This window comes from Homarus americanus, unplaced genomic scaffold, assembly GCF_018991925.1.
Source record: "Homarus americanus isolate GMGI-L3 unplaced genomic scaffold, GMGI_Hamer_2.0 scaffold2539, whole genome shotgun sequence".
Taxonomy (NCBI): domain Eukaryota; kingdom Metazoa; phylum Arthropoda; class Malacostraca; order Decapoda; family Nephropidae; genus Homarus; species Homarus americanus.
In genome coordinates this window covers 2876418-2889443 of record NW_024725489.1, presented here as the reverse complement: position 1 = coordinate 2889443, position 13026 = coordinate 2876418, and the positions used below count along the sequence as shown (strand labels likewise).

Genomic DNA, 13026 nt, shown 5'->3' with positions numbered 1-13026 from the left:
AGCATGATAACAGCACCAACACAACAGCATGATAACAGCACCAACACAACAGCATGATAACAGCACCAACACAACAGCATGATAACAGCACCAACACAGTACAACAGCATGATAACAGCACCAACACAACAGCATGATAACAGCACCAACACAGTACAACAGCCTGCTCATGCTCTCCTCAATAATACAAGGTTCAAGAGCGAGAGAGGCAAGCGAGAGTTAAGGGGGATGTACACAATACACACATGTGAACACATCACTGCAGCCATAACACACACACATGTGCACACTACCACCAAAAATCCACATGTACATACCACCACCATAATATACACAGATGTACACACTATCACCATAACACACACACACATGTGCACACTATCAACATAACACACACACACATGTGCACACTACTACCATAACACACAAAATGTGCACACAGCCACCATATTCCACACACACACACTCTCACTGCCACCATAACATACACACAACTACCATATCACACATGTGCACAATAACATTATAACAAACATACACACATGTACACTACCACCATAAAACACACAATGTGCACACAGCCACCATATTGCACACACATGGGAACACTACCACCATAAAACACACAATGTGCACACAGCCACCATATACCACACACATGGGCACACTACCACCATAACACACACAGGTGCACAGTACCACCATAACACACACTGTTAGGTTCACCATTAGTTTTTCTTGTACCTGTACCGTAGTTTTCTCAGCACTGTACTATATTTCCAATATTTACTATGGTAGAGATGGAAATACATATTCTCAGTCTATGCTTTAAGGAAGTGTTTCTTCCTGTCCAGACATGTTAGTCATACATTATGGCTGTTAGTCAACATACAGTACAGTATTGCCAATTATAGGTACGTACAGTATCTCTCACAGTACGGAAGCTCAAGTTATGAAAATATTGGCATTGAATTAATCCATAAGTATGAAACAAGTTTTTAAATATGGCAGAAAATTCAAGTTTACAGAAAATCTTCTGTAACTTGTTTGAGGTTAAAAAATGTAGACAAAAATATACAGTACCTCCAATATTTCACTAAATAATATACAGCATGTAAAACTCTCACTCTATATAGGACAGGTATAGACGTGTAAACCATCTATAAACTAAAATGACAATAATATAAACCCTCTGGTATTTCTGGCCATGGTCAGCTATCTCACCTCTCGCAGTCTTTTAATGCTTGTTGCATTGGTAACAGGAACGTTTTCCATTTTAGTAAACATTGGGTAGAGCGAGCCATACCCAAATTGCACCATTAGACGCAGCTGCCAGCTCATGAAGCTAGTGGTTAATAGGGCCGATCCACTGTTCCAGCATTTCTGCTTAGGAGAGGGAAGCTCTCAGTGTGAGATATGGCTAAGTGGGAGGGGTCAGGCCAGCATGGAAACGCTTAGCGATGCAATCTGCGTCGAAAGACCACAAGTGGGTTAAAAGTGTGAGAGCTATCATGGCTGACAGGGATGGTACAGTACAGGAAGGCTGACTCCAAGCAATCAACATAAGTGCTGCTCTCTGCAGTTTCTCATAAGTAAAATTTTGACTACACTAAGATATTTTGTACAGTACTATTTATGGAAATTTATTTACTTTTAAATACTGTACACTGTATTACATGACCTTAAAAATATTTTCAGTGTCATTTTACAAAGTCTTTGGGAGAGACTTAAGTCAATCTTGCTTTTGCTTTTTACATGTTATGTTTTCAAGAATCTGCCTCTTATCCATCTTCAATATCTCCATAGAAAATTTTTGCACACAACTATCTCTAGCTGAGAAATAGCCACAAGAACCTTCTTGTTACACAGAAATGTGTCAGTTAATGCACAGCCATCAAAGAGAGAACATGCACAATGCCTCTCAGTAAATCACTCATTATCACACTTACATAATTCTTTTATGCATTCTTACTTTTATTATATATTTCTTGTTTTAGTGTCATTATGGTAAAGTTAGGTCTAGTTAGTGGTGGTGGTCAGTTGATGAACCTTCTAGATGCCAGAAAAACATCAGTTGACCCATGGCCATGAGAGGGAGAACACTCAAATGCCTCTCAGTTGTATTTCATAATGTACAGTATTTCAGATATGGTATATCATGTAGTTAATTTTTAGTATTGATTTTTAAGTACTTCTATAGGAAAAATCAGCCAAAGTACTGTACAAGTATTCCCCTTTCATAGATAATTTTTTTGTAAAACTTCCCCAAAATGTCTTAAAATGCTTCACCACAAAAGGCTACAAGACATGTTTTTAATGAAAATCTTTGGTGTAAACAATGATTATACAGGTATGCCAATAATAAACATAATACTGTAAGTAAAATACAGTACAGTACTGATATAGACCCTCAAATTTGGGACCCTTGGGACAAAAACTGAGCTGGTTTTGAGATTTTTTGGCTCTCTGAGTCCCAGGCCTACCAATAGTCTACATCAAGTTTTGTTTCCACACTCTCACACAGACTTACTTGAACGTTTGGCTTAATTCTTAAATAACAAAATAGGGAGAATATTGGGATGTGCAAACTATCAATATAAATTTTTTTAATTATACTGTAGTCTATTGAGAATTGCCAAGGTAGGTCTTCGCTGCAGTTTACACCTGATTCTCAGCAACTTCTTGTGTGTTGAAACGTTTGCAACACTCAACTTACAGACTAAAAATAATACTGTATATGTATCTAGTAATACCTTTTTTATTTAAAGTATGCATACAATGATGATCTTTATTTTAGTATTTAAGAGGTGAAATTAGTCAACATTAGTGTGGTGAAGAAACAACAGTTACCAGCAATTATTAATCAGCCATGAGAAGGCGAATTCATTGCACACGGTTCTCAATAAATAATTTATTACCACATCTTGTAATATTATTTTATCTATTACAGGTATTACATCACAAGCTTATTGTTTGATTATTATATTCGGATGTGCTGACAAGCTGATGTGGGTTGGTGGTGGGTGGTTAGTTGACCAACAGTTCACAGGTGGATCTTATGCACACACCTTTCAATTGTACAGTCAACCCTCGCTTTACGCGGTCCCACATTCCGCGTTTACGCGGTACCCTGCCGAAACAGGAATGCTCACATTCCGCAGTGCGTGTACCCCTTTACGCGCAGAGCGGCTGACGAGCCGCGCCATTTTTGGATCCAAACCTCCCGCCCTCTCCCGCCATCCGCGAGCATGGTGCGCACAAGGTCGCCCAGTCATCAAAACATTACCGAGTTCTTCACCTGCCACCCACCACAGCCGGCCCAAGTCAGTGATAGTGATAATTATAGTGAGGATATGGACTTATATGGACTTTGAGGGGTTTGACAAAGAGGCCCTGCAAGCCTCTGTGGTGGATAGTGATACAATTGATACAAGTGATACAGGTGAGGGCCAATAATCTGCCCTCTGCCTCGGAACCAACCGCCCATCCCCGTGTGCCCAGCCATCTTTTCTACTAATGTAAGTGTTAAAAAACCTAATATTATTGATATTTCTCTTAATTATTAATTGTGTGTGCATACCATCATAAAGTTAAGATAATATTTTTACTACAACATAGTTGTGTGTCGTCAAAAAGTGGAGTTTGGGGGTCGGCCCGGTCTCTATTTCAATTAATCCCATATGTTATGTTGTTCACTTTAAGCGTTTCTCACTTTCCGCGGTACCCTGTGGGTTGAATTAACCGCGTAAAGTGAGGGTTGACTGTATTTTGTATCATATATTTTGTTTGTATATCATGCAATTCTTTTTTTCGCATATTTTAAGTGTTTCAGAGTAAAAAAGTTCTTTTGGGAGTCCTGACTATGAGCTTAATACAACAATTGGAGGCTACAGTCCCGTACCCTATATTTCCCATTGAAATACACAGAACGATATGTCGGAATCTGCTGCTTTCCTTTAATTCTCGGTCCAACTCTCACAATATAGTACTGAGAGTGTACTGACCTTCTGCTTCTTAACATGCCTACACAGAATTACTTGAAATACAACTCACCAAGATAAAATCATACATTACTCTACAGATGTCTTTGTAAAATGATTTATAGTACAAATAATTGAGAATGTAACATATAGTAAGTCCTTGCTTAACGTCGAGGTTCTGTTCCTGAAAACCGCGACGTTAACGGAAACAACATTAGCGGAATAAATTTTCCCCATAAGAAATAAATAAAATACGGGAGTTACGTTCCCCAGCCCCCCTTTGCCCCATAAAATACATTACATATACATAAATTCAATGGAATTTTTATAGAATATAGTATTTATTATACATCCAAAAAGATAAATAAACTAAATCATTTTGTATTGTACTTTTTTGGGTTTTTTACGGGGATTAGCCCACCCGGGCACAGGTCACTGACCCACATCAGGGCACTGAAGGGTGGAGATGGAGCGAGTGTGTGGCGGGTTTAAAACCTCAATTTTCGTAGCAAGGCTAATGGTCTTGCATTGCTTCTTCACATAACTAGCATCACTATCACTTGATGGGCGCTTGGAAGCCATTTTGAATGGCTACAATACAGTATTTAGAGCAAAAACACTTAAACACGCACGAACGCTGTGAAAGCCTAACAAAGACTGGGGACGCTGTGAAGCTCCGCAAGAGAGTGTAGCGCGCCAAGATGAGATAGGGTGATGCACCGTACAAAGTAGTCCATGACGACGTTATACCGAAACGGCGGGACGTCGTCCGAATCATGGGTATCAAAAGAATAGTGACATTATAACGAAAAAACTTTGTCGGGGGCAACATTAAACGAGGACTTACTGTATACATTAATCAAATCAGAGACCAGAGATAACTTTAAAATTTATTCTTAGTACGTACATGATCACAACTGAGCCATTTAGAGCCTAAATAAGGGTCAGACACTGCAAAACTTATCATAAGTCCAGAAGACATAAATCAAGCAATAGTACCACTACTGAGAAATATTGTAGCAATTTTAAGGAGTCAAAGTTAAGAGAGAGAAAGGTACACACTGAAAGAAAGAGAAAGACAGGCATAACGAGAAAAATAATAAAGGGGGCTTTAATATTTCTAATTACTACTAAAACTTTACGACTTTACACACTTACCCCTGTTCCCTCATGACAACCTCCATTTCGGCACATTTCAGTTCGAGGGCTCGCTTTCGAGAATGTTCCCGAATTTCAGCATTGGGACCTTGAGTTCGCTGATCTTCCAACTTCTGTAATTCTTCTTCAGTTCGAAAATCAATCTGGAGCAAAGTGAAATAACTATAAGACAAGCTAGTTTAACTAATAGATATTAATTAATTCTAAAACCATCATCATCACCATTTTAAGGCCATTTTCCATGCTAAATCTCTTCCCACAGACAATAAATACAGTGGTCCCTCAGCTAACGAACGGTTCGATTAACTAAATTTCAGTTAACGAATTACCTCCCATAAGGATCTTCAATTCGGTTAAAGAACAAAACTTCGATTAACGAAATCCTTACGAACAACACGTTTTGTTGTGAGCATCAGCTGATGGGCTAGTCTGCCAATTCAGTAATCTGTTCTATGTTTACATTTGTTTCCAGTGGAGTAAATATCAAGAAAGTTGTGCTCTTTAATATTTAATATTTTTGCATTTTTATATTAAAATTATTAGTCATTTTAAAATTTAGGTAAATATTGATAATGTATGCAGTACAGGGAACTAGTTTTTTGTGCCCCCATCAGCCGCTTGACTCAGCCACCAGGCGTCAGTGTGGCTTTGTTGACAGTGGAGTGAACATCTATTTTGTTGGTGTCTTGAATATTTTTACATTGAAATTATTGGTCATTCTGAAATTTAGTTAACATATTGATAATATATAGCGCAGTGCAGTGTTGGTTTAAATAAAATAATCTTGAATTACACTTAGTGAACTTAAAATTTTATTGGTGAAATGACGGCATCAAGCATGGGTCCCCTGAAAGGTGATTTCTCCTCCATCCCCACTTCCTTCTCTTCTCCCTTCTCCTCCACCCCCACTTCTAATTCCCATCATCATCATCAACCAGGAACCTTCAACATACACACCTCAAAGTAAGTGTACTTTACTGTATTTTTTTTTTACTTTATATGTACTTTTCTGTGAGCTGGAACCAATTACCCAATATCCCATTGAAACAATGGATTCAGTTAAAAGAAATTTTCGGTTAATGAAAGACTCTGTGGAACGAATTGTGTTCGTTAACAGAGGGACCACTGTACAGATAAGCCTCGTACATTCGTGCTAATTGGTATCCCACCGCGGCAAAATTTCCAAAAGGCACACATCTGCGGAATAAGCATTAAAAACATCGGAAAATTGGCTAATTACAGTATTTGCTAAAAAATAAGTCTAATTGTACAACATACATCTTCATTGTTTCAAACTTACAATCCAATGCCATATATATTGAACAGTTCTTTAACTCTTATTCCACTCTATATATATAATGTGGTTCACAGCTAAATGATTTAGTGAGCACAAGGTTTGTGTAATTTGAACAAACTTCAAATTGCATGCAGATACTTTATGTCAAACATTAAAAATAATTGCTGATACAGCAATGTAATGAGCCCTCTCATTTAAAGGTTTGTCATCATACTTAGTAAAAATTATTTTATAAAGCACTGTAGTACATGTACTGTACTATACTGTATCCAAATTTGATATAAAGTAATAATTATTCCATTCATCTAAATTTTATGGCCTAATTATTGTATAGAAATTTTTGTGTATCTAGTACAAGAACTCATACGTACAGTATATATTTAATAAAACAGAAAATTCTTCAATGTTTATTTCAACAGAGTGCAGCCTGTGATCGGATACTGGTGTGGGATGCGCATATGAATGTCACTACAAATGGCAACAAATTTAAAATAAGACTTAATCCCTTCCAGTACAGTCATCCCCTGGTTATAGCACACTTGGTTATCGCGATTTCAGTTATCACGCCTCCATCAAAATCTGCACACCTGCTGTTATAGCGCATTTTCCAAGTCGAGAATTTCGTTATCACGCAGTTGCCTCCAGGCGTTTTTACCCATTTGCTTCACCTACATCTATTGGGGATAAAATCTTTCACCTACAAATTGACAATAACACATTTGCTGTAATCAGACATATCTAAGTTGCCTCAACAATTGCAACCCCAGTTGCAATTTCAAATTCTGTGTCATTACTAAGGAATAATGAAGTCTCGGGTGCACTCTAAGATTGAGAGAAAACGGATGACTCAGGCGTCCTGAAGCAATGAGAAAACGGACTCCTCAGACGGGGGACTCAAATAAAGAAAGCATAGCTACATGTTTTGTGGACTACAGTATTGAGCGTACCCTTTTCATCACTTTGTAATAAACCTAGCCATGCCTATGTGTGTTTCTGATACTTACTCTAACATTATCTATATCTTTAGTGGGTCTAAATGGTAGCAAAATTGAAAAATTGGGGTTGGGTCTTGGGTGCCTGGAACCAATTAGAATAAACCCCATAGGTTCTGTACTTTCGTTATCGTGTTTTTCGTTATCACGCACTCGGTGCGGTTCCAATTAGGCGTGATAACCAAGGGATGACTGTACAGTACTGTAACTCTAAATAATAACTTATCCCAGTACTACAGTTTTAAAGATAGATAAATGTTCCACCAAGGGAAACTCGCTGTTAACTCCTTCATGAAGATTCCCCTAATTGACTTCTAATACCCCATAAAATGATGAACAAGACCTTGGAAAGGATACAATCTTTTCCTTTTAGTAACCTTATACAGGTAATACAGTAGCTTCAAAACTGTGACAGCTTCTCACTCCTCATTTCAACCCCATAAGAGGCCAAACCTCAAACAAGTATAATGATAATCCTATACAGTACTGTACTGTATAATACACAATCTCCTGAAGCTCCTGACACAAAAAAATTATCAAAGGGGCATTTCTTAATGTCAACCTCTAAGTATGGCTCTGCCAGTAGCAGTAGGTCTCAGTCACTCAGTATTGGGTTGTAACTTAATTTACAGCCCTCACAAACAAGTTTTACTTAACTGTGGCATTTCTCCAGCAGGGTAACTGTTACTGAACTCAGCCTAGGGGCAGTGTTTACACTGGTCATATTATGGGAGCCCCTACACTTACTAACACCTTTCAAAACATTAAAATATCTTTCGGTTTACAGATTTAAAACTCATCTGAATGGATGTTAAAACTCCACCATGGTCACAAAATAAAACTACATTATATCGTACAGGTACAGTACCTTATTTTTGGCATTGCGAATCAGGGCAAGGTTTCTTTGTACATAACCATTGGTCCCTGACCCCCGGGCTGTTTGAAGTCCAATGCCATTATACATGTTGGTGAGAGCGTCTGAAATGCAAAATGTTTTACATTTTTAAAATGTATACCAAGGAAAGGAGAGCGTATCTACCCTCATTATATCTATTTATTATTAACTCTACTGTAAGAGATCATTCATACGATTTTTTTTCTAAATACAAAAACATTTGTATAACCAACTCATCCTCAACCAAGTGACAGCTATCTTGTCTGGAGCTACTACCATCAACCTAGAGATAAATGTCCTCCTTGGACTGCTTCAAAGCACTGTCCAGAGAGCCATAATTCTAGATGATGATAATACAGTAGAATGTGGTGATCACAGAACTTACCTCAGATCATATTATGATATATCCACTCATCTGGTTTGGTTAAAATCCATCATTAATTGTTCAATCTACTGCATTCACACCTCCCAGATATACAGATAGGCAGATGAAAAGTATACAGTATATTTAGCTATCCTTATGTTTCCTCCTAGGATGGCAGGGGACCAAAAATTAATGATCATAAAAGAATACACAAGGAAATTGCGGATTCGGATTCTCATTATATCATAAGCCAGGTTAGGGTCATCTCGTACCCAAGAAAACTCGTACCCAAAAAAGTCAACTCGTCCCCAACTCTCGAGATAAGTCGTACCCAAGATTACTTACACCCAATTCAAGAGATAATCCATACTTATTAGTATATACAGTATACCATGCCTTTTAGCTTTATCTATGATAAAAAAAAAAGGTTATGCAAATCTTGTTGGAAAGTGCAGTGAAATAGGGAAATGTAATGCAGGCATCGTGACATCACCAGGAATTTCTCCTTCTGACATTGCAACGTCAAGAATGAAATACAGTAGTAATAAGGATATAAAAGAACAGAGAGTGAGAATATTGGCCAACGCATATACAATTAGTTATGTTATTGTATGTTAATGATACTCTGGATAGATTTGTTTAAAAAGTCACGACCACACGGAAACAAGACCAGCACACACACACACATATACAGTGATCCCTCGGTTAACGAAATTTCGGTTAACGAATTACCTTCTATAAGAATCTTCAATTCAGTTAACAAAAAAAAATTCGGTTAACAAAATTCTTACAAAATCATGTCAACATGTTTTCGCTTGCTCACCAACTGGAATATTAGTCCGCCAATACAGTAATCGGTTCCAGGGCTTAAATTCGTTCCCATTTGAGTAAATATCAAGAAGGTTGAACTATTCAATAATTTTCCAAGCTTTATATTAAAATTTTTAGTCATTTTAACACTTATTTACCATAATTGCAGTACAGGAAACTAGTTTTTGGTGCATCAATCAGCCACTTGACTCACCCACCAAGGCATCAGGTTGTATCTCTGGTCAGTGGAGGTAACATCTTGCTTGTGGCTCTCTTGAACATAAACTATTTTTACGTTTTTACAGTACAATTATTGGTCATTCTGAAATTTATTTAACATATTGACAATATATACAGTTGTGCAGTGTTGATTTAAAGAAAATAATCTTGAATTACACCTAGTGAACTTAAAATTTTATGGGTGAAATGACGGCATCAAGCATGGGGTGATTGCACCCCCATTTCCTTCTCTTCTCCCTTCTCCTCCACCCCCACTTCTAATTCCCATCATCATCATCATCAACCAGGAGCCTTCTGCATGCACACCTCAAAGTAAGTGTACTTTACTGCATTTCTTTTTACTTTGTGTGTAATTTTTGGTGAGCTGGAACCAATTACCCAAAATCCCAATGAAACAATGGTTTCGGTTAACGAACGACCTTCTGGAACGAATTGTGTTCGTTAACCGAGGGACCACTGTGCATGTATGTATGTGTGTGTGTATATATATATATATATATATATATATATATATATATATATATATATATATATATATATATATATATATATATATATATATATATATATATATATATATATATATATATACACATCCCCTGTATATGGGTACGAATTGTCTCACGAATTAGGTATGAGTTATCTCGTAATTGGATAAGAGTTGATATGTTCTGGTGGGTATGATTTGCTTGGGTAAGAGTTGTCCGGCGCCCTCATAAACCGTCTTCCAATGTGAATAATTACGCTCCTCACAACAGTCCCAATTTAAGCATGATAAATAAAACGAGCTTCTGCAGTACTGTATGTGTTTATGAAAGCTCTCAATTTCTCTCTCTATGATTCTCATTCATTGAAGCAAACACTTCCCAGCATCCTATCCATACGTTACCTAGCCAAACCTACGTAACCCAATGTAAATGGTAAAATTATTGTTTGGGTCATAAACCTATTTTCCGAAAGTCAGAATCGTTCAAAACACATCAAAAACCACCGGAAAAAAATAATTTCAACCTAACCTAATCCTAAATTCGCTGCATGACCGAAACGATAATCATACCATGTAAATTAACTCCACAAATTACACTACATCCACAACACAATAATCACTATATCAACCACACAATATCCAGTACACAATATACACTACATTTAGTACACAATATACACTATATCAAGTACACAATATACACACTTATATCAAGTAACAATAACATACACTATATCAAGTACACAATATACACTACATTTAGCACACAATATAACACCATATTAGTACACAATATACACCACATTAGCATAATATACACACCAAGACACAATATACACCAATATTACACTACACAATATACACTACATTTAGTACACAATATACACTATATCAAGTACACAATAAACACTTCATTCACTAAACAATATCCAAAACACAATATGCACAACACTATCGACCTATACTGTACATATTATATGTACCTATTAAAAACACGGGCCCTTCTAAAATTTAACCAACAACTTGACTGCAACTCAAAATATTACATTACCACTAATAAGCCTCAGAGAACTACCACCCTACCTCTGCCTCACCATCAGTACGCCTACTCAAACGTTTCCATCTCTATAAAGATCAACTATCTTACTATATCTATAATATAAATCATAATAACAGTGATAAAACCAATTGTGCTACTTTTAATAACACCACGATATTTATATAAGAACGTTATGTTAGATAAAAACAGACCTGAGACAGAAATTACCAGGACATTACACGCACTGACGTTACCACGCCAGCTGCCTGTGACGCTCTGTGGTGTTGTTGTCATTCCCTCACACCCTCCTCCTGCCTCCTCCTGCCTCCACCACACCATTTGGTATTACTTTAATAATAATAATAATAATAATAATAATAATAATAATAATAATAATAATAATAATAATAATAATAATAATAATAATAATAATAATAATAGTGATAATAATAATTTTTACTTTTATCCTCTTCGCCACTGATCGGCTTGTTAGCCGCTTGGGCGATCGGTCACGACTCTTTTCCTTTATATTCTTCACCAAAAGGTCGGCTCGCTAGCCGCCCGGGCGATCGGTCACGTCTCTGTCACGCACTGTTGGCAAATACTGGGCATGCACCGGCTCCTGAATGTACCTGAACCCGCTCCAGTGTTGGTCAAGTCTTCTCTTGAAAGAGCTCACACTCGGTGCCGTCACAACACTTTCTGGTAGATTGTTCCAAGAGTTTACAACCCTCACTCCGAAAAAGTTTGCCCTCACGGTTTTCCGGACTTGCGGCTTCTTCAATCTTGAGCTGTGACCCCTTGTGGGGCGAGCGTCCGCCAGCTCCAAGTAAGGACACTCAACTGAGTAGTGCCCCCTGAGATGCTTATAAACCTCAACTAGGTCCCCCCTTGCCCGTCTGTAGTATAAGCTAGGCAAGTTCAGGCGCTCCAATCTCGCAGGGTAGCTGAGATGCCGAAGTGCAGGCACCAGCTTGGTGGCCCTCCTTTGAACATTTTCAACCAACTGACAGTCCCTAGCATATCTCGGGGACCAGATGGGGTGACAGTACTCCAGATGGGGAAGCACTTCACTCCTGAAGATCGTCACGAGGGACGGACCGTCTAGATATCTGAACGACCTTCTTATAAGACCCAATAATTTATTTGCCTGATTTACCTTCTTCTCACAATGGCCCGAGAACTTCAGCTCATTGTCAACATACACACCTAGGTCCTTCTCACACACAGTCTCAACTAGTACATTTTCTTCATCCCGTTGGGACATATGGTACGCCTCCTTACCGTTGGTACGCCCCAGGTGCATCCTCTTACACTTCGTGACATTGAATCTCAGCAGCCATTCCTTCGACCATTCCTGGAGCCCACAGAGGTCCTTCTGCAGCTCTTCACAGTCCGCTTGGTTCTTAATTTCCCGAAATAACTTGGCGTCATCGGCAAACATTTGTATGGAGGAGTGTACAACGTCAGGCATATCATTTATGAAACAAACAAACAACAGCGGGCCCAATACACTACCCTGCGGTACCCCACTTGTTACAGGTACAGATGACGATTTCGTGCCATTAATCACCACACATTGCTTGCGGTCATGTAGAAAGTCTTCTATCCACGCTAGGACATTTCCCCGAATTCCGTACCCTTCCAGTTTGATTTTCAGCCTTTCGTGGGGTACACTGTCGAAAGCCTTGGCAAAATCTAGGTAAATATTGTCGATATTACCACCCCGTTCTAGAATATGGGTCCAAATATCCAATACCTTGA

The 13026-nt window shown here is 38.1% G+C and overlaps 1 protein-coding gene across 2 annotated transcripts in view; it reads right to left on the bottom strand.

The window, feature by feature from the left end:
- The window catches only part of LOC121864986 (serine/arginine repetitive matrix protein 2-like), a 119215-nt gene extending 107647 nt beyond the window's left edge, over nt 1-11568 (bottom strand). Inside the window, exons 1-3 of one of the 2 annotated variants that reach the window (XM_042364238.1) lie at nt 11475-11568; nt 8296-8405; nt 5139-5281 (exon numbers count right to left, since the gene is read on the bottom strand). In XM_042364238.1, the coding sequence (XP_042220172.1) occupies nt 5139-5281; nt 8296-8405; nt 11475-11556 (335 nt within the window). In that variant the 5' untranslated portion in view covers nt 11557-11568. The remainder of the gene's footprint in view (nt 1-5138; nt 5282-8295; nt 8406-11474) is intronic. The other variant, XM_042364241.1, reaches the window with a different exon arrangement.
- Nucleotides 11569-13026: the final 1458 nt, after the last annotated feature.